The sequence below is a fragment of the Sparus aurata genome, chromosome 2 (assembly GCF_900880675.1).
Source record: "Sparus aurata chromosome 2, fSpaAur1.1, whole genome shotgun sequence".
Taxonomy (NCBI): Eukaryota; Metazoa; Chordata; class Actinopteri; order Spariformes; family Sparidae; genus Sparus; species Sparus aurata.
In genome coordinates this window covers 35,950,357-35,974,564 of record NC_044188.1, presented here as the reverse complement: position 1 = coordinate 35,974,564, position 24,208 = coordinate 35,950,357, and the positions used below count along the sequence as shown (strand labels likewise).

At 40.7% G+C, this 24,208-nt stretch overlaps 1 protein-coding gene across 10 annotated transcripts in view; it reads left to right on the top strand.

Annotated features, from left to right (window-relative positions):
* The window catches only part of fat3a (FAT atypical cadherin 3a), a 417,900-nt gene that overhangs the window by 101,373 nt on the left and 292,319 nt on the right, over positions 1-24,208 (top strand). For all 10 annotated transcript variants that reach the window (XM_030397580.1, XM_030397563.1, XM_030397555.1 and 7 more), the window contains exon 2: positions 15,295-18,621. In XM_030397580.1, coding sequence (XP_030253440.1) covers positions 15,312-18,621 — 3,310 coding nt within the window. In that variant the 5' untranslated portion in view covers positions 15,295-15,311. The remainder of the gene's footprint in view (positions 1-15,294; positions 18,622-24,208) is intronic.

The window sequence follows — 24,208 nt, the reverse complement described above, 5'->3', positions numbered from 1 at the left end:
AGTCAAGCAGTGAAGCTGCTACCATTCTGCAAGGAATGTTGCCAGAAGTCAGGGGTCTCTTTGAACAAGTAGAAATTCTTATGCGGTTGCTTCTTACTGTGCCTGCCTCCTCCGCAGAGGCTGAAAGAAGCTTCAGTGGTCTTCGGAGGTTAAAAACCTGGCTCCGAAGCACAATGACACAGTCTCGGCTCAACAGTGTTGCTGTGTGTCATATCCACAAAGACAAATTGGACCAAGTAAATAGGAGACAAATTGCTCAGCAATTCATTGCAGCTAATGAGAGGCGTAGAACCACGTTTGGGTGCTTCACTTAGGTGAGACAAGTGTACTGTCAAGTGTATATATGTTGTAGTGACTAGACCATGACTGACATGTGATGCCATGATGTTTGAGGGCACCCTGTATTGCTTTCATGGAAAATTGGCCTAGGTGTGACGTTTGTAGGCTTTTTTGGGGGGCTTTTTTGCTTTGTATACTTTGGCCTGAAGACTGTTCCATCTTTGTTTTATATCAATCAACCAATCAAAGCTTTTACTGTCATTTTGTTGTACTAACAAAGCAGCACACAAAAATGAAATGAAATTTCTCCAGGATCAATAACAGAAGACACAATGAATTTAAGACTAAAACTGTGACTAGGGGCTTGTGAAGTGCATCAGATCAGCAGCTTATCAGTCTAACGGCTTGTGGAAGGAAGCTGTTAATAAGTCTGTTAGTTCGAACTTTATGACTCTGGAACCGTTTTCCTGATGGGAGCAGTTCAAACAATGTGATCGTTAAGTTTTAGAAAAGTAGTTATCCACTAGAATGTACATGTTGCGGGAGGCTTCCTTTTTCCTACATGATAGAGGTTACAGAGATATTGGCCTATGACACATAGATATGTATATTTGATTCATTTTTTCATTTATATAGGTCTAGCCCCCACACAAACATTAACATCACAGTTATTTAACTATAGAGGATCATCAACAAAGAAACTTTGTTACTTTTTATTTAATATAACTGTTATTTTATTTTGATTATATTGTTTCTGCTTAGATCTAAAAGAAATCTAGAACTGATAATATTATTTTGCAATGTAGTTAATCAGGAGAGCCTGTAGTCTTTGATTCCCTTGGTTTGCTGTCATAGTTAATGACAGCAAATGTAAAAGAGCTACATCTTAATGTCGATATGTTTATTCTTGTGTCACTTTCACTTGTCAATCCTTGCCATTAAATTAAATTATTATGTGACTTGTTACCCTGTTACCTTGTCATTTCCATTCCATTTTGGGGCTGATCATTTGAAACTGGAATGGTGTTTTATAGAACTTTTCGTGTTCATTGTTGTCATTTGGCACTTAATTATCTGCCTACTTATCCTGTAGATGCTCAAGGGTCATTCTGTGTCAACTCAATCAGAGTTTGGCAGCTTTAGATTTTGACAGTATATAATTCTAAAGAACTAAAGTCGGTCTCCTGGTGCTGTGTTGTTTGTGGTTATGTGGTTCTCGAGCCACTAAGGAGAGGTGCAATTGCATGTGAAAGAATGATAAATCACTCAATAGACCTCTGAACAATTTGTCCCCCTCACTTCTGAAATGATGGCTACGCCCCTGGGTGAGGGTATGGCCTGCTGCTCTCCTCACTACCTGAGCATAGCTCAGTGGGCCAGGGTGTAGCTCCTGTCGCTGGGGTTGGGGTGGGACCCTTGTTGTTCTCAGTGGGGCTCACAGGGTCCTGGTTGTGGTCCGGGTATGAGTCCAGCTGCTCTTTCAGGGCCTGTGTAGCTCTCTCTCTTTCCTGAAGCTCTTCTTATACAGCAGTCAGCTCTCTCCTGTTGCTGTTCTTCACACAGAGGGGTAGGGGGCACTGATAGAGGAATGCCGTGCTAGTGGCTGGTCTGTTAGGAAGATCAGATTGCTGATATCTCCACTCTGATATCGCTCTCGCTCTCTCTCCCGATCCCCCTCTCTCTACTCCTCCCTCTCTGCCCCTGTCCCCCCAGCCAACTTCCAGAATGTTCTGAGTCGATTCCCAGGCCCTGGGGATCCCTGTGTGGGCATATAAGATCAGTCAATAAAGATCTTTAATTTCTGATTAAAGTTTTTTTTTTTTTTTTTTTCCCAACTACAAAGTGCACCTTTAATGAGTGGGCCAACTTTTACTTTTGTGGTACTTAAAGAAGGACTTATGGCTTCAAAGATGGTCCTTGCCTAAAAGGGGGCTATCTATTCAGTAGAAAGACATAAATATTGTTTTAATTGATGCTAAATAACTAGAGAAAAGGGAGAAAGGGGGCTGAGTTTTTTCCAAGCTGATATCAAATAATATGGTATTACAGCTAATCAGGCCACTACACTATGTTTCTGAAAAAATTTTGGGAGACTCTAGTCTAGTCTCGTCTAGTTTTACGGATTGGTCAAGTTTTTTAGCTGGTGTTTTTACAGTACATAAACACTGCATTTTAATGGATGAGTAGGCAGTGTAGTTATAGATTGTTGATTTATTTGTCATCAACACTGCCAAGTTTACAGAGAGCGAGCACTTGGCGGGTCCACCTCTCAAGATCCATCTATGGTCTTTGTGTCTGTGGATGCATGCCAGATCAAGGCCAAAAGGTTTGCTAATTTGAAGGCAACATGGAGTGAACATTGTTTTTTTGCATTTGTTACAAAGTTTGTTGACAATTGGCAAAGTTCCTGTTTAAAAGAACTTAACATTGTGATGCAAGACATTTTCTATTTTGCTATTCTACCTTTAGGTCCTGAGAAGGTCGCGACCCGCGAGGTCCCTGTTGTTTTTCAAATGACCACTCTTCGTTCCAAATGATCACATTTTTCACTGCCTGAACGTACCCCAAAACTCACCGAACATGGAATAAATGTCACACCTGCCGAAAAATGTCATAATCTATTATTGTCAAAATTTTTACCACTAGGTGGCACTATAATCAAGAGAAGTGCATTTAGCCTTATGACTCACATATACTTTGCAGCACATTCAAAAACCTTATATCCACGCGTTCTCTAAATTGTACTGAATCTCGTCATATAGGCCCATTTCACCCTACCATTTTTTTCCTCAAATTCGCGAAATGTTGCAAACCTACTTTTTCAAACTCCTACCAGGTGTTTTCACCGATTTGCACCAAACTTTGCACACAGCATCAGTGGAAATTATTAAAAGAATGTTGATATTCCAAACAAAACGAAAGCTATTAAATAACAACTTCCTGTACATTTTGCATTTTAACCCTTTAAGGTACTACTCAACCATTTGGTAGACCACACTTCAAGTCACTATATTTCATTGATAAATGCATCAAGCTTAACTCAACCTGAATGAGCCATCTCTACCGTTTGGCGTAGTTGTGCAATGCTAAAAAAATCCACTAGATGGCACTGTGTCTGTGAGCAGTATGCCTTTTCAGCATTCCTTCAAACATGTAGTGAAACAGCGAAAATTCACTCGTCCTTTGATGAGGCATATCGGCGTGACTTTTAAATCTAAGACTATTTTGTTGACATATTATCATTTCAGATGAGTTGTTAAACAGAATTATGTAACTTAATTCAACAAAAATAAGTCCCATAAGGGTCAAATAATTTTTTCAAAACGTGCTCTACCAAACGGTTGAGTTGTCACTTTATGGTAAATGTAGAGAAGCTAGGTAATTAGCTAGCTAGCTATAATACATTAGCTATTTACAATGAACAAAAGGGTTAGTGTTGTTAAAATTAAAAAGTTAATTTAATGTTATTCAATTACATATTTGATGAAAAATATTTTATCAATATCATTTTTTCACCATTTATGTACTGTATATGGTAAATATCAAGAATAAATTTGAGGTCTGGAGTATAATTGGCCGTTTTTGACTATTTTTGATTTTACCATTATATTTCACCGTAAAAACTATTTACCTTGCCTTGTTTGGTGTCATTATTTTCAGCACAACCTCACATGTGTGACTGTACAGTTATTTTTTCATTTTGACATACTGTATTAACACATTGGACCTAAAATCACAAAAATACATAAAATCCGAGCAGGAAAATGTTAGTTTTTTCACTGTGAAAACCACAAATACGAACCAGTTTTATTACTTATAATGCAAATATAAATTGTTGTTTGCTAAATTTGTGCATAAGTTTTTGAAATTTACAAAGTTATATGTAACTATTTACATTTAAATGCAGGCAATGCCTCAGGCTCAGGTCTGCCTGAACTCCTTCAGCTCAATGAAGAGCTACACTGCCTGCTCCACATTCAGCAGTCTCCTCATTGTTTTGACTCATTACACAAAAAACACTCCACTACACACTAAATGCTATGTTACACACTAACTATACACTCCAAACACGTCAAGAAATTGCACTTAATGTGACTTGTTCTGAATGTCGTTCTTTTATTATGAACAGACGTCTCAACCGTTTGGTAGAGGACGTCTTTTATTATGAACAGACATCTCAACCTTTTGGTAGAGGACTGTATCTGAAATACTCTAGGGTCTAATTAAAAAAAAACTATTGATTGTTGTTATTGTTATCATAATTGAATAAGAAATGCAAAGAAATAATTTTTCCTTAGCTTTTTTCTTGGTGCGTACCTTAAAGGGAAATGTATACAATAAAAATTCAAGATGATTGCCACTATCACCATGAACATTGTACGTGTAATAAAGTTTCGTATATTGCATATCATATGGTCGATCTCCATAAATAATTATACATTTTATCATGCAAAAATAAAATTTGCAATGTGTAATAAGCTTAGAATCTTCCTTTGTTCTCACAATTCAAGATGGCCACCATTTACTTGCAGATATCACACACAAATGTAAGCGGTGCTAGTTAAAAATAGCTAAAGGGAATTTAGTTTAATTTCAATCTTTTTCCTCAAACTTCACAAATACCTAAGTCTCAAAAAAAGTGACATGTTCATGTCACCTTCAAGTCCTTCAATTCATTAGAAAGATCAGATGTGACATGTCTCGAGTTCATTTTTGTCATATGCTCGGTTCTAGGTAGGCTTACAACTAGATAAATAAAATTATATATTTAAATATATAAATTTATATATTTAAATATTTGTCCCCCATTGACACCCTGTTCCACATAAATAGTTAACATGCTAATACCACGTTTTAAATGGTAGATTACTGTTCATGTAAGACTACTTGGTAGGAAGATACCGCAGAACCATGTCTTCTTTATTTGGGCTTGAAAATAGATAAATGAAACTTATTTTAGAAAAACACTGATTATTATTTTCCCATTAACACACTGTTTCACATAAATAGTTTATCGGCTAACATGCTAATACCACGTTTCAAATGGTGGACTGCTACCCTCAGCAAGCCACCCCTTGCTGATCTGTCCTGAATTTCTCCAGGCACACATGACAAAGCTGACACTCGCATGTTATGACATGGGGCCCATGCAGTACGAAATGGTCACAAGAAAATTATGATCAAACTGTTGATACTGATGTTGTGGTTCTAGCTGTGGAAGCAACTCAAGGTCTAAAGGCAGGGGATGAGCATCAGTTGGCATTTGGCACTGGAAAGTGTTTACGATACCTAGCAGCCCATGAAATCTCAGCTGCTCATGGGCCTTAGAAGGCCCGTGCTCTTCCAGTGTTTCATGCTTTGACTGGCTGTTACACAGTATCAAGCTTTGCTGGCCAGGGGAAAAAGACTGCATGGGCTATGTGGGCTGCCTTTCCAGAGCTTACAAATGCCTCATTAGAATTGTCTTCTGCCCCACATGACATTCTACAGGAGGTAATGGCAATTATTGAAAGGCTTATAATCCTGTTCTATGATCGAACCAGCACATCCACAGACACAGACCAAACTAGAAGGAAATTATTTGCAAAGAGGCACAATGTGCAGTCAATTCAACAAAGACTGCCCTAAAGGAGCATGTTAAGAGGGCAGTCTATCAAGGAGGCCATGTATGGGGTCAGATGCTGGTTTCAACACCAGAGCTTCCTTCTCCTTTAAGATGGGGCTGGTCAAAGGCATCTGAGGCTCATTATAAAGCATTTTGGACATGCCTACCTGATGCAGGCCAGTCCAGCTATGAACTTATCTCCTGCAAATGTGAGAAGGGTTGTGTTAAGCAGTGTAAGTGCACTGTGTTACTGTGGAGGGGATTGCTGAGAGTCTTCCACGATTGACCCCATGTTTGGACAGTTACTATTGTCAGTTAGGCCTATCTTGCATTGTTAGCTTCCAAAAAGGCTAAATACTAAAGTTGCCACTTGAATTCCTAATCATAAAAATGTGTGATTTACCCCAATATCATTCATGTCACAGGAATCCATGCAACTTTGAAGCAGTAACGATTTTCAAACCAGTCATGGCGGCCATCTTGAAAAATGGCTGCCATGGCCGCCATATTGAAAATTTGCGACGGCCCAATATCTAATTTTTTTTTGACTGTCTTTGGCTATAAGTGTACCATATTTCACACTTTTATCACAAAGTGTACGATTTTTTGGAATCACACAACTAATATAAGTGAAGCAGAAATGTGTTTGGCAATTATGATTTGTGGTTTATGTAATTTATCATTGAAAATCTATACACTATTAGTATACAGTGTTTTTCACCATTACATAACTTTGTCCTCTGACATTGTATTGTACTATTTGGTACGTCCTTTGTCTCATCTTTTAGCTGTCTGCAAGCTTTCTTCATACCACAGCATCATCATTATCATCACCTCCACCTTCTGTCTTTTCCCTCAGTTCAGACAGCTGGCTCTCTGGATCATCTTAATCCTTGTTCTCATCACTGGGCGGGCCTGTCAAAGCTATGTTCACACCTATATGGATTCATTTGAAAACTCAACAAGAGAAGCTACTTTATTTCATTTTGTTGTGTGCTTGTGGTGTAAGCTTTTTACTGGCTAGCACAGAAGATAACCACCTGGGGGCTATGTGGGACTAAACTCAGGAAGACTACATTTTGTGATCTCTTAAAACCAGTGTTGGACACGTTACTTTAAAAAAGTAATTAATTATAGTTACTAGTTTCTTCTTCCAAAAAGTAATTAAATTAGTAACGGAATTACTCCACTATAAAAGTAACGAGTTACCAGGAAAAGTAACTATTGCGTTACTTTTACAGTTTTTATTGATTGCTTTGACCTGAAACAAACTGGAATCCACTCGGTTTTCATCATCGCTGACTCAGCAGAGCCCAAGACACCTCTTGCAAATGTGTTAACCCATTCTCATTGAATTGACACATTTTCCCCACCCTTTTGCAGAACAGTTAACACAGATGTCATTCAAGCAGTCCAAACGCCATTGTTTTAGCTATGGTAACCAAACAGAAACCATTTGTTCCTAACTATTAGAAACTACCTACATCAGTATGAAATCACTAAAGCACCTGTATGACACTCCTAAACACAAATCTTCAATGAGCAATCAGTCTGCAGGCCTTAAAAAGTGCAGCGGCTGTGTTGTTCTTTGCCAACATGGATTGAAGAGGTCTAAGGCAGATGAGAGTGAGAAATAGGTGCAGAGGAATGTCAAGGTTGGATGGCATGCAAGAAGATTTTTCCCTTGGTTCATTGCAAGAGAGGATAATGAATGTGATGTGGATGAGGCCATGTGGCCCCATCGTCAAGACAGAAGAGACTGAGTATCAATAGTGGCTATTTATTATACTCTACAGTAATAGATTGTTATACTTTACTGTAATATTTTATATCTTTAACTTCTTTTCTATGTTTTAAAACAGGTCAGTTGTTCAGGAAAATGCTTGCTGTGAAGCTGCAGAAATGTTTTGTGAACTATGAGACTACCAGCTTTCTTATTTTCTTATACTCTAATTGATTTTATTTTGGTTTTCATGTATTTTGTGTAATAATTACAGTATTTCAGTTTTCAGCCACAGTTCGACAAAAAGAATCAATGGAATCAAAAAATGCATCAAAGCTTTCTGATTCTGGATTCAATTCTTTGCAAGAAGGCAAATTTGACAACAAATGGCACTGGCATGAAAGCTACATAGAGTAATAGGCCACAATGACAAGCAATGGTGCACTTCGCACTGAGTGCTGTATTTTGTATTTTGTTGTCCACTGTGTAATGGTTGATTGGAAGAGCTCATACACTTGTTTGCAAGTTGTGTTGTTTGAAGGCAAAATTCGCTTTTGTTGCATATTTTAAATGTTTTGGCATGGTTAGAGCCTTTTGCAAACAAAATGAGTCATTTTGACCATGAGTGCCACTGTTTCAGCCTGTGTGTTAACTGTTTTGAAAATGTGGAGTTTGAATTGACTACTGCTTCAAAGCAATCAAGAAAAACTGTAATTATTCCCCCTTTTGAGCTCAGCATTCATTTTAGCGTACTCAGCATCCATGTATTTAGAAAATGTCTTCCTGCATGGCGGACCGGCACCTGCTCTCCCCTATATTTTTGCCAGTTGGTGCTCTGAAGGAGTCTGAGTCAGCTGCTGATAACAGGAGCATGTTCTCAACAATATACCTGCCTATCATTGCATTCAGTTCAGTCTGTGTCACAAGTTTTTGTGAAGCTGGAGCAGAAAAATCCAGCTGTAGCTGCTCGGACAGCTACGTGTCCTTCTTTGTTAGCGGAGCTCACGTTAGCCACACCTGGCCTGTTGTCATCATCAACAGTGCCAACAACAGTGTTTTTGGCCACTAGTTTTGTGGAAGCGTGTGCCACTCAGAGACGCTTCATTAGATCAGAGTTGCTTACGACGGACGTAGACAAAAGAGATTCAAGTAGTCAGTGGCGGTTCTAGACCAGTTTTAATAGGGGGGCCAGGTTGGGGCCGGCCTTTTTGTTAGGGGGCACATACAACCCGGAAAAAAGGATAAATCCCTCATTCAGACAAAAGCAGTGTTTACAATTTCAGCAATTTTAATTGGGTAGTAAACTGCTGAGACACTTTATTTCTGCCTTTCCATTCAGAACAAAATCATTGCAAGAAATCTGGCATTGTATTATTAATGCAGACTTCCTGTCAGGGGGGCCACAGGGGTGTCCAGACTCAGAGTTACGGGGGCACTGGCCCCTGTTGCCCCCCCCCCCCCCCCCCCCCCCCTAGAACCGCCCCTGCAAGTAGTGTCTGTACTTCCACTTTGAAAACGTTAACTTTCCCTCCGGACTCGCCTTGCTGCAGCTAACCTCCGCTAGTTTGTGTGTGCGAGGCTGCTGTGTGCGTGTGTGGTTTGTGTGTAAACTGAACACTGTCTCTGATTGGCTTACGAACTCTCACTCTACCTTAGAGAGCCAATTACCATCACTTATGCGGTTGTCCTGCCCCTCCCTCTTCCCTCGCCAAGCTAAAAGAAATGATTATAAAAAACAGCTCTGCAGCTCCGGTGGCTGAGAGCCAAGTTGGATGACAACAGCTTCAACGAGCAGCTTCAGTTTGTAACGTGTTAGTTAGATTACCCGTTACTGAAAAAAGTAACGCTGTTAGTAACGCCGTTCATTGTAACGCCGTTATTCCCAACACTGCTTATAACCCACAACTTTTGTAATGAACCTTTATTATTTTCTTATCTCCTTGTCTATATACAGATAGAAATTACATTTAAACAGCACACAGATAGAACCCATTCAAATTAAATGTCCACAGGAGAGAGGAAAACAGAAGGAGAGGAAGGAAATACAAAGAACTGAGGGAAAGATAAACGCTCATCCAATTTTAATCCAGATATCTCTTCAGTGTTGGAGAATGGCTTAATAACACCTGCATTTACACACACTGAAAGCACATTATCACCCACACAAACACTCCTCTCTTTCTCTAAAGTGGAACAGGAGCTTGACAGTGAAAAGAATGACTGAGTGGGAAAAAGGCAAATAAACGAGACAGGAGAAAGTGAAAGAATGGGGAATTGAACAATCAGTGGAGAAAAGGATACATGGAAAGAGAGTAAATAAATGGAGAAAGGAGAGGTGGACAAATAAAAGAGGGAGAGGAGGAATAAGGGTAAGAATGGGAAGCAAAGAAGTAGAAGAAGAAAACTGAAAGAGGAATGAAGGGAGTGATGTGGAGTGGATGGATAGAAGGAAATAATAAGTGCACGAAGGACAGGAAAAGAGTAACGGTAAGTACAGCTTGGAGACATACAAGAGCAAAAGAAAGAGGTGGGGAGAGCAGGTGGAGCAAATGTAGGAGGGAGCATAGAGAGAGGCAAGAATAAAACCATGTGAGAAGCAGGGAGGAGTTATGTGGCACACACTGAATGAGAGCAGTGCAACAAAGCAGAAAATACAATAGAGCCGGCTATTCAATTGGCGGCCACAGGGCCAGGGCCGGCCCCTGAGAAATTTTGTACCTGCCCTTGGTGTGAAGTGTAGTTATTACATATGGGTAGTCTCATACAGCGGATGACTATGGTTAATTGTACATTCTATCGTGCAGTAGGAGGCAGCATGCCCCCCTCAGGTAGAATATCTACCTGGTTTGGCCAGACATATATTTTGAGGGACCACACATGACCAATCAAAGTCGCCCATTTGCGTTCTAGTGCTATGCTCTGACTTGTTTCTTTCAAGCCATGCATGAAGTGTGGCTAACAAGAAAAATGTCTATCTCTTAAAAAAAAGGAAAGTTGACTCCGAGAACTGGCAGTTCAACAATGAATGGTAGAGAAATACGCGTTTATTGCCGTTAGAGTAAATCCTATGTTCAATCTGCAACAAGTGCCTCACCATGTGTAAAGAGTTTAATTTGAGATTAGGCAAGCAGGAAACCTGCAAGGTCCCTATCGTTTTTGTAGTGATCATTAGCGCTTGAGCAGGTCTCAACCTGAAAGGTCCCTATTGTTTTTGCAGTGACGATTTTTTGTCCCAAATGATGACATTTTTCACTGCCTGAACATACCCCAAAACACACCAAACTTTTAATGAACATAACATCTGGCAAAAAAATTCATAATCTATTGTCATCCTCAATCTACCACTAGGTGGCACTTTAACTAAGGAAGGTGTGTTTTGGCTTATAACTCACATATAATGTCACACATTCAAAAATCTTATATCCACACGTTCACTGAATTGTGCTGAATCTCCTGATATAAGCCACACCCATTTCCGCCTACTGTTTATTACCGCAAATTTGCAAAATGTTGCAAACCTACTTTTTTGAACCCCTCCCAGGCGATTTCACCGATTTGCGCCAAACTTTGCCCACAGCATCAGTGGACTCTTCTGAGAAAACGTTATTAAAAGAATTTTGATATTCCAAACAGTACTCAAGTTATTAAATAACAACTTCCTGTACATTTTGCTCAAAACACAAAGTGTTGCATATCTCCACATTGGTCTGTCCGAATGACATGAAACTCAGGTGACTACTTCCCAATTAGCCCCCGAGGTTCTGTGCAAACTTTTCGCTCTTTAAATTCAAGTACTTTATATCTCCACATCGCTTGGTCAGATTAAGACATAACTTGGTAAAATTTTGGCCAATGCCTTCCTGATGACAGCTTACAAAACTGTCACCAATCCACCTCTAGGTGGCACTCTGGTGGCAGTCCAATTAAATATTTTGCACTGTGCCCACACCCCAAGTATTATGTCAGTGAAATTCAAAGGTGTGGTATAGACTTGCCCCTGTCACTCACACACAAAAAATACCAGCAGATGGTGCCAAATAAATCCCACATAATATTGCCCACATCTACAATTCAGCTGAATTGTGTGATATAGGCCACACCAACTTTCGCAGTAAATTTCCATTCGCAAAATCGCTGCTTTTTTGAACTCCTCCTAGGTGATTTGACCGATTTGGACCAAACTTTGCATGTAGCATCTCTGGATCCTCCAGACAAAAAGTTATCAAAAGAATTGTGATAGTCCAAAACACACCCAAAATATGAAATAATAAATTCCTGCACATTGTGTTCAAAACAGACAGTCTTTCATGTCTTGACCAAATACAGTCCCATTACCACAACACTTTTGCTAACTGTGTTCCATTGCATGATGAGGGTTTGTGCATAATTTGGTGCAAATCGGCCAATAGATGGCGCCTTTATGTCTAAATGATAAAAGAACAGCAGAAATTCCTTCACTTTTGAGTGGACAGGCTTTCTCCACCAGAGGGCAGTGCTGCCGTGCCAATGGATACAAACCTCTGTCCAATCTGTTCTGACTTAAGCCTCCAGTATTTAAAACCGGCAGGAGCAGTCCACAAAGTTAGCAGCGAACAACTTTCTCAACAGAAGTCGTTGCATAAATAAGCCCCGACAGCAGCATGCCCTGACGCACGTGGACTGCAAGGTCTCCACCTGCGAAGTCCCTATTGTTTTTTTAGTGATTACTTTTTTGTCCTAAATAATCACAGCACCCAAAATATATGTATATATTTATATAAAAAAAAAAATCTTGCACATTGTGTTCAAAACAGACAGTCTTTCATATCTAGACCAAATACAGTCCCATTACCACAACACTTTTGCTAATTGTGTTCCATTGCCTGATAAGGGTTTGTGCATAATTTGGTGCAAATCGGCCAATAGGTGGCGCTTTGTTTGCACTGTAATTAGTGTGAATGGAAGTAAATGGGGAAATCTTCAAATCCTCTTTAAAACTCATTGATTTTTAACCTCTTCTTGCCCCTCATACTTTGAACTAGAGACTAGAGCCCTGCGTGGGACTGTTTTCTTCATCCCGCTCCTGCCCGCTCCTGCTGAATTTCTGACCATTACCGCCCGCACCCGCAACGTGTGTGTCCACTCCCACCCGCACCTGCAAAATTTATGCCAGCACAATAATAGAGTTGCATTGACTTTGTGTCTTCTCCTGTCCCACAGGAGAAAACACGTAATTTCATAGGTTATTAAAGAGACTCATGGGGTTGTTTGTTTCGTTTACCTGGGCTGCGTGTCTTTTGACGCACTGGTCAGGAATAGCGCTCCTATTTCGTTGTTTTCATTTAGTTTTTAATGAAATAAAGGCTGTTTCATATTCTATTCTCCTCCTCTGTATTTTATTTATTTTTCTACCTTAATATAATCACACAGTGATTGAGGTTAAGGTCTCTTTCTAAGACAGACCTGAATAAGAAACAATAATGAGAACACAATCAGCAGATAGACAACGGTACACAATACATTTAAATATCACTTTGTTTTATCAAAACTTTGCACCGTCACACGGCACATATACTGCTTTGCAAAAACAATTTAAACAACATGAAAAACAGCAGATTTAAAATTATTAGCCAGATGTGGCATTCTTTTTGAAAAAATAATAAGAATAAAAACATTCAAAAGTAGGCAGCCATATGCTCAATAACACATCATCACGCCTATGACCTAATTAATAAAAAACAATGAGAGTAGGCTGTGGTTATCTCAAATAACACTAATAAATAACATAAAATAAACAAAGTTAACCAATAAAACAAATTAATTTAACAAATGAATCACTTGGCCATAATATTGCTGTGGAGGAAGAGAATGTTGCTGACCGACTGCGGTCCCAGTCCCGTGCGTCTCTCTTCCAAAATGCGCCCACAGACACTAAAGGCCCGCTCTGAAGGCGCACTGGATGTCGCTCCCGCAGTGTTTGTTGTAGCCAACCGTTCCCGCCTGCAGCAAAGTACAAACCGCCCGCTCCCGCGAGATTTGGGTTGGGTCCCACGGGAACCGGCGGGACCCAATCCCAATGCAGCCCTCTACTAGAGACACCATTCCAACTTTTAAAGAGTCAGAAGACCTTGAATTATTGGGCATGTATTCAGTTTTTCTGAATATTTTGCGGTTTTGAAATCATCACAGTTTTGTTTTTAAGGATTATTTAGCTTTTCTTCTGATTTTATAATGGGTGTGTATTGCATGAGCTAGAGTGCCTGACATCATTGCTAGACTGGAGAGCAGCTAGAAAAACTGGAGAAGAAATTCTTTTCAGCTTGATTTAGATCCCACATCTTTTACTTCATCTTTGGACGCCTTAGCATTTACACTGTAAAAGATCTGTGGCAAATGTTTCCCAGACCACCTTAACCTGCTGTATGAGTCATTGGAGCATGACAGGGCAGGTGTTACACAGATCCTGTCCTATAATGTCTTATAATTTACTTTTTAGACAGTTTCTCTAAGATCAAACACCGTGATTTATGTCACTCCATCCATGGCTACAGCGCAAACATGAACTACTAGCAGCAAATGTAGCATGACTTTTTACATAATGCAGATTTGCCAAATATGTTATTTTTATGCAATGTAATATTATTCAACCTTAAGGTTAAAAAGGAAGTCCTCATAAAACCCCCACTGGTCACTCCCACATCCATCATCCTCACTGATTGAAGTCGACACTGAGATGACATTTTAAGGTCAGCTAAAAAAAATAGTGTTGTTTTGGCATTTTTCTTGGGCGGTTTCTAGCCCTTTTCCCTGAGTGGCTGTTGAATTGTGTTATTATGCAGGGCATTGGTTTGCAGTGTTTAAGATGAGGTGGTTTATGGTCACACGCAAAAGACCAAAGTATTTTTTTCTTTTTGTCAGAAGATTATGTTCCTGTTCTAAAGTGAAAAAAAAAGTTTGTATTCCTGCAGTAGCAGGTTGTACATGTGTTAATAATTTGAAGATTCCTGTGTAGTTCAGCAGTGTGTCATTATCTGTGTGCTCAGACACAGTCTATCTTTTCCTACCCTATATCTTGGTCTCTTTTGGTGGAAAGTACAGTGTCATCAAAATGCAGACCACTGTGGAACTTGAATGACCACAACAGCGCTTTTACCGGATCAGACCTTTTCCTCCAATACTCAATTTGGCACATATTTGTGGCTGCTTACTTTTAGAACATTTTTTTTTTCTGAAAAAGAGCACAACATCTGAACATAGCAGCTACTTGACTCAGTTTTAATACCATATGAGTTTCGCCTCTGGAGATATCCCACGGCTTTAGACCACACGGCTGGGTTTTCATGTATTTCAGGAAAAGGGTTACGGGTCATGGTGAGTCAGGCCAACATTTTTTCCTTGGCTGTCATTTTCTCTGATGTTTTTTCTTGGTGCTGTTACACTTCTCTTCCTAGTTGTATAATTATGTTGTTCCTTCTCGCTCCAACTTTGGCTTTTCTAAAACTTGCAGTCTACCTCTGGTGTCTAGATAGCACACAAGGATGATGTCAGCCTTTATTTTTGTCGCCTAGTAACTGTGCACACCCCCTTCTCTCCCCGCTTCCAATCTCTGTTTTCCAGTGGATGATTTGTAGCCCATAGATGCTGTAAATCCTACCGCCTTTGGCTAACCTTTTTCTCCCTTTCTCTGTCTGTCTCTTTTCTATTTTAGGAGGGAATGATAATGGGATGGATATGAATATGGGCCAGTGGGCAGGCATGCGTGCCCCTCTCCTTGGCCTGGCCCTACCGCTGCTATTGCTGCTCTTCAACCCACCATCCGGCTATGGCCAGAACATCCAGGGGGGTCCTCAGGACAGACCTCACTTCAGCTTCACTCAGGCTGTCTACCATGCTACGGTTTACGAGAACTCTGCAGCACGCACCTATGCCAACAGTAAAGTTAAAATGGGCATCCACCTGGCACAGCGCTCCTGGGAGATTCGCTATAGAATCACCTCAGGTGACGATGAAGGGTTTTTTAAAGCAGAGGAGTATATGCTAGGGGACTTCTGCTTCTTACGGATAAGGACTAAAGGTGGCAATGCAGCTATCTTGAACCGAGAGATTCAGGATAATTATGTATTGACAGTAAAAGCCTCTGTCAAGGGAGATTCCCTCCTTGAGACCTGGACTAAAGTCAGCATCCAGGTCTTAGATATGAATGACTTGCGACCCTTGTTTTCACCCACCACTTACTCTGTCACCATAGCAGAGAGCACCCCACTCAGGACTAGCATAGCACAAGTTACTGCCACAGATGCAGATATTGGCTCCAATGGGGAGTTTTACTATTTTTTCAAGGAGAAAATTGAGCTGTTTGCAGTACACCCAACCAGTGGAATAGTGTCTCTCAGTGGAAAGCTCAATGTTGATGAACAGAACCGGTACGACCTAGAAATCTTGGCGGTAGACCGCGGCATGAAGCTTTATGGAAATAATGGAGTCAGCAGCACAGCCAAGCTTTTTGTCCACGTAGAGCGTGTAAATGAGCATGCCCCAGTCATGAATTTAGTCACCCACAGCCCCTCATTGCGTGATAAAAACCCTTTGTATGTTATTGTCACTGTTGAGGACCCAGATGAAGGCTTAAATGGAGAAATTGACTCAGTGGTTATTGTTGGTGGAGACCCCTCAAAAACATTTTTTATAGAAAGAACTGAGGAAGGCGAGTTTGCCATAAAGGCCTCTAGGTCATTAAACTGGGAGATTTACCCATCTGGATGTAACCTCAGTTTACAAGCAAAAGATAGGGGAACCCCACAGAAATTCTCTGCTGTTAAGGTTGTCCACATTATGGCCAAGGAACAGCAGTCAGCGGAAGCTAAGTTTGAGCGGGCCTTGTATGATGTTTGTCTGAATGAAATTTCACCACCAGGCACGATTGTTGAGGCTGTTAAAATTAAGCCAGAACCTAATGGTGCAGAATATATTCTAAAACCTTCTGCTGATTCAGCTTTCTTTAAAATGAACACCCTAACAGGTGTAATCTCTACTACTCGCTGGTTTACTCAGGTGACCCAGCATGTTTTTAATCTTGAGGTATCAGAAATAGGTAGTGAGCTCAGCGTTAGAGTGCAGATAACTATTCAGGATGCCAATGACAACTCGCCAACTTTTGATCAGTCCTGTTATGAAATGTTGGTCAATGAAAGTGTACCAGTTGGAACCAATATATTAACAGTTTCTGCTGTGGATGAGGATAAAGGAGAAAATGGATACATAACATACAGCATTTCTAGTCTCCAGCAAGTACCTTTCAAAATCAACCAGTTTTCTGGTATCATCAGCACCACTAAAGAGTTGGACTTCGAGTCCTCATCAGAGAGCTTTATGTTTGTTGTAAGAGCATCTGACTGGGGGTCACCTTACAGGAGAGAGAGTGAAGTCAATGTAACAATACACCTGGAAAATGTAAATGATAACCATCCGCTGTTTGAGAAGATTGCATGCCAGGGGGTGATCTCTAGGGATTTCCCAGTGGATGAAGTGATTACCACAATGTCAGCGATTGATATAGATGAGTTAGAGCTAGTCAAGTATAAAATCATTTCAGGGAATGAATGGGGGTACTTTGACCTCAACCCAGATTCAGGGGTCCTCTCATTACAACGTTCTCTTGCCACAGCTAGTCCAAAGAACGGTATCTTTAGTCTTAAAATAACTGCCACAGATGGTGAGAATTTTTCTGATCCAATGTTTGTTAACATCTCAGTTGTTCATGGTAAATCTCCCCCCAAAGTTTTTAATTGTAAAGAGACAAGGGTAGCCCAAAAGTTGGCTGAAAAATTGCTCAAAAAGTCTAAAGCTAACACCAAGCCTAAAATAGAGGAAGGTTTTATTGACCTTTTCTCTGTCAATCGGCAAATGCCCCAGTTTGACAAAGCTTTTCCCACAGACATTTCTGTGCAGGAAGACTTAAAAATTGGCTCAAGTATTTTCAAGGTAAATGCCTACGATGGTGACACAGGTTTCAATGGTGAAATTCTATACTCTATTTCAGATGGAAACATTGACAGTTGTTTTACCATCAACATGGAAACTGGCCTTATCAGTGTCTTCTTGCCAATGGACAGAGAAAAGAGGGATCGCTATCTTCTCAACCTAACCATCTATGACCTTGGCCTACCACCGAAATCTACCTGGCGTTTGCTTACTGTCTACATAGAGGATGCTAATGATAATGCACCCCAGTTTCTGCAAGACAGAGGGTATGTTATTGTCATACCTGAAAACACTGCCATAGGTACAGATGTCATCCAGGTTGATGCCAGTGATAAAGATCTTGGACCCAATGGGGAAATTGTGTACTCTGTTTTGACCAGTACCTCCCAGTTTGGTATCAATTCCAGCAATGGGATAGTGTATGTTGCTGGCCAACTAGACAGGGAGTTTGTTTCTGCTTTTAACCTGAAAATTGAAGCACGCGACAAAGCAGCGAAAGGGAGCCAGAGGTTTTCTGTGACCACTTTAAAAATCATATTGGAGGATGTCAATGACTGCCCTCCGATTTTTATCCCAAGTGTTTACAAAGCCAGAGCTCTGGAGGATCTTCCAGTAGGAACAGTTGTGGCCTGGTTAGAAACCCAGGACCCAGATTTGGGTTTGGGAGGGCAGGTCAGGTACACTTTAGCCAATGACTTCAATGGATGGTTTGAGATAGACAGGACCAGTGGAGCTATTCGGCTGAAGAAAGAGTTGGACTATGAGACCCAGCAGTTCTACAATCTCACTGTGAAGGCTAAAGACAAAGGGAGACCCGTCTCTCTTCTCTCTGTCACCTTTGTGGAGATCGAGGTTTTAGATGTCAACGAAAACCTCTACGCTCCATACTTTTCCCACTTCGCCTTGACAGGTTTTGTAAAAGAAAATGCCAGGATTGGAACTGCCCTACTCCAAGTCAGTGCTAACGATGAGGATACAGGAAGAGATGGAGAGGTTCAGTACACAATCCATGATGGGAGTGGACTCGGACGATTTGCTATTGATGAAGAGACAGGTAAGTTTTCTTTGAAAATTGTATGTGTAATGTTGACAATGCTTCTAATCACTTTCACCTTATTCCTGGGATTAAAGTGGGGGTACAGGAATAATTTACTCACTACAAAATATATTTTAATCATTACCATGACAGCTGTAGCTCATACAAGTAATACTAAGATTTTTTTATCCCTCATTTTGTGTAAAACATTTGATATATTTCCTGGTTTTATTTCAAAAGCCATTTTTTTATTTCATCTTGAACAGTTTGAACATTTCCATTTTGGATTTGGCATTTTAAATTTCACTTGTATTCATTTGCTCACTTTACATTTCAGTTTACCATTTTGTCTTTTAACTTTTCGTTTCCAATAATAATAAAATATTTAACTCTTACTGTTCTAGTAATTTCAGCACTCTGTAACTGGAACTGTGAATTGCCATACAACCATTTCTGACTGTATTTATGAATGCACCCATATTTATGGATAAACAGTCACTGGTAATGGTTCCTTTCAATCATTAACTAATGTTTAGTAGTATCTCTGTAACACGCCTGAGGTGGATGAGGAAACAAGAGATGAACTAAGAGCTTGGTAGTCCCCCTGTTCACAGTTTGTGCTGTGCTCATTGGATGTTTGGAAAGACTGCTTGTGTTTCCGCCCCTGTGGGAGAACTTGGTAAATGGAGCCAGTGGATAAAATAGGTATCTAGATTACCTAAGGGTGTAACCATCTATCTATAAATGCACGGAATCTCTGTCTGTCTGTGTGTGTGTGTGTGTGTGTATGTGTCTGTTGGTCAAATATCTCTGCGGACAAGGATCACACTGACCCGAGACTTTCAACATGGCTGCTGCGTGGTTCAGTGGTGTGCATCTAAGCATTTGTTTGGACTGCAATGAAACTGTGAATAAATTATTTCATAAATGCTTTACAAATTCCGCCGAGCATTGTCCACCAGAGCAACCACAGTCACGTGCGCACCAGAGCCAATCACTGCACACCGTGGCCACGTGCGCACCAGAGCCAATCACTGCAGAGCCCAAGCCCACGACATACCTGAAGAAAAGCGGATTTATACCTGCAGCGGCGCGAGCTGGACCGGGATTTTGCCGGCGGTTTGGTCCGTTCTGTTCTGTTCTGTTCTGTGCATCTACACTGACTGTTGTGGATTAATGAGATTAAACGAGTCCGGACCGAGTCTGTTCGGGTCTGAGGAGATCCGGAGACGCGCGGACAACAAAGTGGAATTGGAATCTGTGGATGTTCATGTGTAGCTAGCCGCTAGCTAGCTACTAGCCACTAGCCGCTAGCTACACGGCCCACCTCCCGAGGCGACGGATCGGACGCATCGGCATGTACAAAACCGGACCTAGGGTAAATAATGTCCACCACGCTTTTTCGCGAACATTGCCGTCATGTTTGCTTTGTGTCTGGTGCAGGAAGAAACGGTAAAAACGGGCTTTTCTCACGAAAGTGTCCAAGCAGCAAGTTTGGTTGTTGAGGAACAGGAAGTTGTGGGAGGGACCTAGGCGGATGATTGACAGGCAACGACGGTCGGTGTGTAGACAGCGATATTGAGAGTTGAGAGATTTGTGACATTTAGCGTGTTTGGAGTGTGTAGTTAGTGTGTTATGTAGTGTTTGGTGTAGTGTGTTTAGTGAGTAGTGGAGTCGTTTTTTTGTTTAGTGAGTCAGAATAATGAGGAGAAGCTGAATTTGGAGCAGGCAGTCCAGCTATTTATTCAGCTGGAAGGAGCTCAGGCAGACCTGAGCATTGCCTGCATTTAAATGTAAATAGTTACATATAATACTTTGTACATTTTTTAAATGTATGCACAAATTTAGCAAACAACAATTTATATTTGCATTATAAGTAAAAAAAAAAAATGGTTTGTTAAACATATTTGTGGTTTTCACAGTAAAAAACTTTTTCTACTCGGATTTTATGTTTTTTTTGTGATTTTAGGTCCATTGTGTTAATACAGTATGTCAAAATGAAAAAAAGCACTGTACAGTCACACATGTGAGGTTGTGCTGAAAATAATGACACCAAGTAAATAGCTTTTAAGGTGAAATATAACGGCAAAATCAAAAATAGTCAAAAACAGCCAATTATACCCTGGAATATCGGATTTCACAACAAACCTAAATATCCCTGACGTCCCACCTTCAAACACAGCCTCATTTGGCCATCCATGAAAAAGCTGCTTAACCTCCCACTTTTTTTATAGGAATACACTTTTCTTACGGGCACTGCACTAGTACCAAAAGTTCAGAGTACGATATCATCACAACCCTAGGGGGGCGCCAGAGATCACAGGGGAGGCACACGACTTTGTCTGTTCTGAGGTTGTGAGGTTAAAGTTACATTTGTGCAACCCTCTGAGGTCGATTGATGTGCCGGCACATCAAAATCACGTGACCTATTTAAGATGACGTAGCAGCAAGACGGAGCCTCAGCAAGTCTCGGTCCAACTTATGTGTTGGAGCAGCCTTCAAGCTGTGTACCAGTTTTTAAATTGTGTTGATAGGCCAAGTAAAACCGGACTTAGGTTTGGTGCAGGAAGAGACGGTCAAAACGGACTTCTCTCACAAAAGTGTCGGCAAGCATGAAAAGTTTGCGAGCAAAAAAACACATTCCTATTGGTGGAAAAAGGCACCACACCAGCCAATCACAAAATTACATGGCAAGACACGTGATTTGGTTGCTGGCGGACAGGAGGAAGTTGTGGAGGGACCGACAGTGACGGTGAGAGAGTTGAGAGATGTGTGTCAAAATGAAAAAATAACTGTACAGTCACACATGTGAAGTTATGCTGAAAATAACGACACCAAACAAGTCAAGGTAGTTTTTAAGGTGAAATATAATGGTAAAATAAAAAATAGTCAAAATGGCCAATTATACCCTAGACTGCATAAAATCCCAGTAACACACCCAATCAAAACTCTCTATAATCCAAATTGAAACATATTTCTTGGTCCACATTTAAATTCATTAAGCTATTTATTAACAACACCCCTATGAGGTAGGCCTATTCTGCTCTCTGGTAGGTCTATTCTGGTCGTGTGTGTGTTTGTGTGTGATACACCTGATGACACAAAAAGGAAGAAATGTATCTCAGTGTTTCCTCTAGGATTTTTTCCAGCAGCGGGGGCAGGCTCTTCGGGGAGCCGTGGCGGCGTAAACAAATGACACTTGACTGCACATTTTACTTTTATGCCCAGCATAATCCCCCTTTTTATTGAATGGCTGGCATGGAAAATGGCTTTTTAAAGGCTGAATGTAAAAATATATTTTTTTTAAAAACACAACAATAAAATAAAATAAAATGTTTTATTTAATTTAAATTAATTTAATTTAGGGTCCCAGCCTGATAGCCTGTGCTTCCCTTGAGGTTTTTCTTCTCTTCTCTCATCTCTCTCTCCTGCACCATCACTTTTCTCTCCTGCTCCTTCACTGGGCTCTCCCCCTGCTGTACTCTGCTCTCCTTCACTTTGTTCCACTGCTCCTCCCTGTCTAATGTTACTTGTCTTATACGATTACATAAAACATTAACGTTAGATAATTTACACTCACATCACATCTAATTACAAGTGTGAACACAATTTTTTACCTAACCATCATCATTTGAGTCAGTAAAAGGCTAATGATACCTGACTAGCGTCATCTTCATCAGGTGTCTTTCTCTTCTTTGAGAAATATTTGAACAAGCTCATCTGAAAATGCAGTCAGCAGTTACATCATGGTGTGTATATATTCGCTTAATGCTATCAATTAGTTAACTCAGGTCAGCGACACTGAGTTGAGTTGGCACCGGGCCCAATTAATTAAGCTACCGATATGTTACGTAACCTTAGCTGGCCATCAATATTTTGCAAATGTCTATTGAACTTATAAAATCTGTTATAAGTTTTCTTAAGCTAATAAGTCTACCTTTTCTCTAGTGAGTCGTTGCCCTATTTTCAAGATGACGCTCCTCTGACTCTCCGACCTGGTGCCTGGGTGCTTGACGTGATGTCACTTTCAAGGCCGCTCTCGCGAGTAATTAACGTCGATGGCACCAGTAAGTTCTTGGGGGGGGGGGGGGGTGGATCTACTCCAAAGAGTAGATACTGAGCAAGATAGTTATCTAGTTTACCTCAGCACTCGCGACACCCGACCTCATGCAGGACTCTGCTGTGAATGTTGAGATATGATGTGGCGGTGGTGTATTTGCGACAATAAAAAGAAATTTGAAGGAGCGGCGGCTAGGATTTTGGAGTGGCAGGTCGCCACTCCTAAATGAATGTAGAGGAAACACCGCGGCATATGGCATCAGTTTTGCATCTATGAGAAAATAATCAATCCTGCTGTATGACTTATGCATTGCAGAGTAAAGAGAGTATTCTCTGCCAGTCAGATTAGCGATTCTCCAAATGTCAGACACCAGCATTATATAAAACGGAACTTGGCTACTAAATAGGAAAAGCTGATGCAGAGTGTCGCTCTTTCCTGGACAAATGGACTTATGAATTTTTCTTTGAAGAAGTGAAAGGCAAGCCCATGTGCCTGGTTTGTGGGGACGTACTGGCCATAATGAAAAAGGTAAACCTTGAGAGTCATTACATTGCCAAATATGCTAAACTCGATGCCTTGAAAGGACAAGTGTGCTGTATAAAGTTGCCGCTCTCCAACAGAGTTTGAGTGGCAGGCAAGCAGTTTTATCCAAACTGCAAGCAGACCAGGACAACGTGACACAGGCTAGCTTTGTGGTGAGTGAGTTTATCGCTAAGAAGCTGAAACCTCATGCTGAAGGTGAATTTGTGAAGTAGTGCCTTGTTGTTGCTGTCGAGCGGCTCATGCCAGAAAAAATCAAGCTGTTCCAAAGTGTCAGTTTGTCTTGGAGACCTGTCTCAGATTGTTTTACTAACATGGCACAACACATTGAGGAATCATTGAAGGATACTGAAAGAGATTTCCAGTTTTATCTCTTTGGGCTGTGATGAGACAATGGACATAACAAACACAGCTCAACTGGCCAACTTTGTGCAAGGGATTACAGCCGACTTTGAAATTAGAGAGAAACTGCCCTCGTTGCAAGCCATGCATGGGACTACTAAAATTGAGGATCTATTTGTGCAAGTTGTTTTGAACAAATTTGACCTGCAGTTTCACAAGCTGAGTCATGCAAATATGCTTGCACGGTTTTACAACTTGAGGGAAAAGGTAAAGCAGTTCATGGAGATGAAGTAGAAACCAGTTGTGGAACTAACCCCAAGATTCCACCAGATGTGTGTACGCTTTGTTATGGCTCCTATTCGGTTTTGCTCCGACGTCCAGTAACCCCCCAGGTTGAGTTTTGAGTCTGCCACGGCGCAGTAAAACAGTTGGCTTTGCGAGGCCAAGGAGTTCCTGCGATAATCACATAATCATTCGCATAGGCAGTTATAGGTATTTGTCATAAATCAACAACAGGAAGTGTTCCCGACCAAAGGATTAGCAGAAGAGCTTGTGTTTATCTCTTTATTTAGATTTGTCTAAGTGTTTTATTTTGAAAAATAACCAGACGTCATATTGTTGTTTCGGTGCTTGTCTTCCTCTCTGCTCGGTGCTAAATTCAGC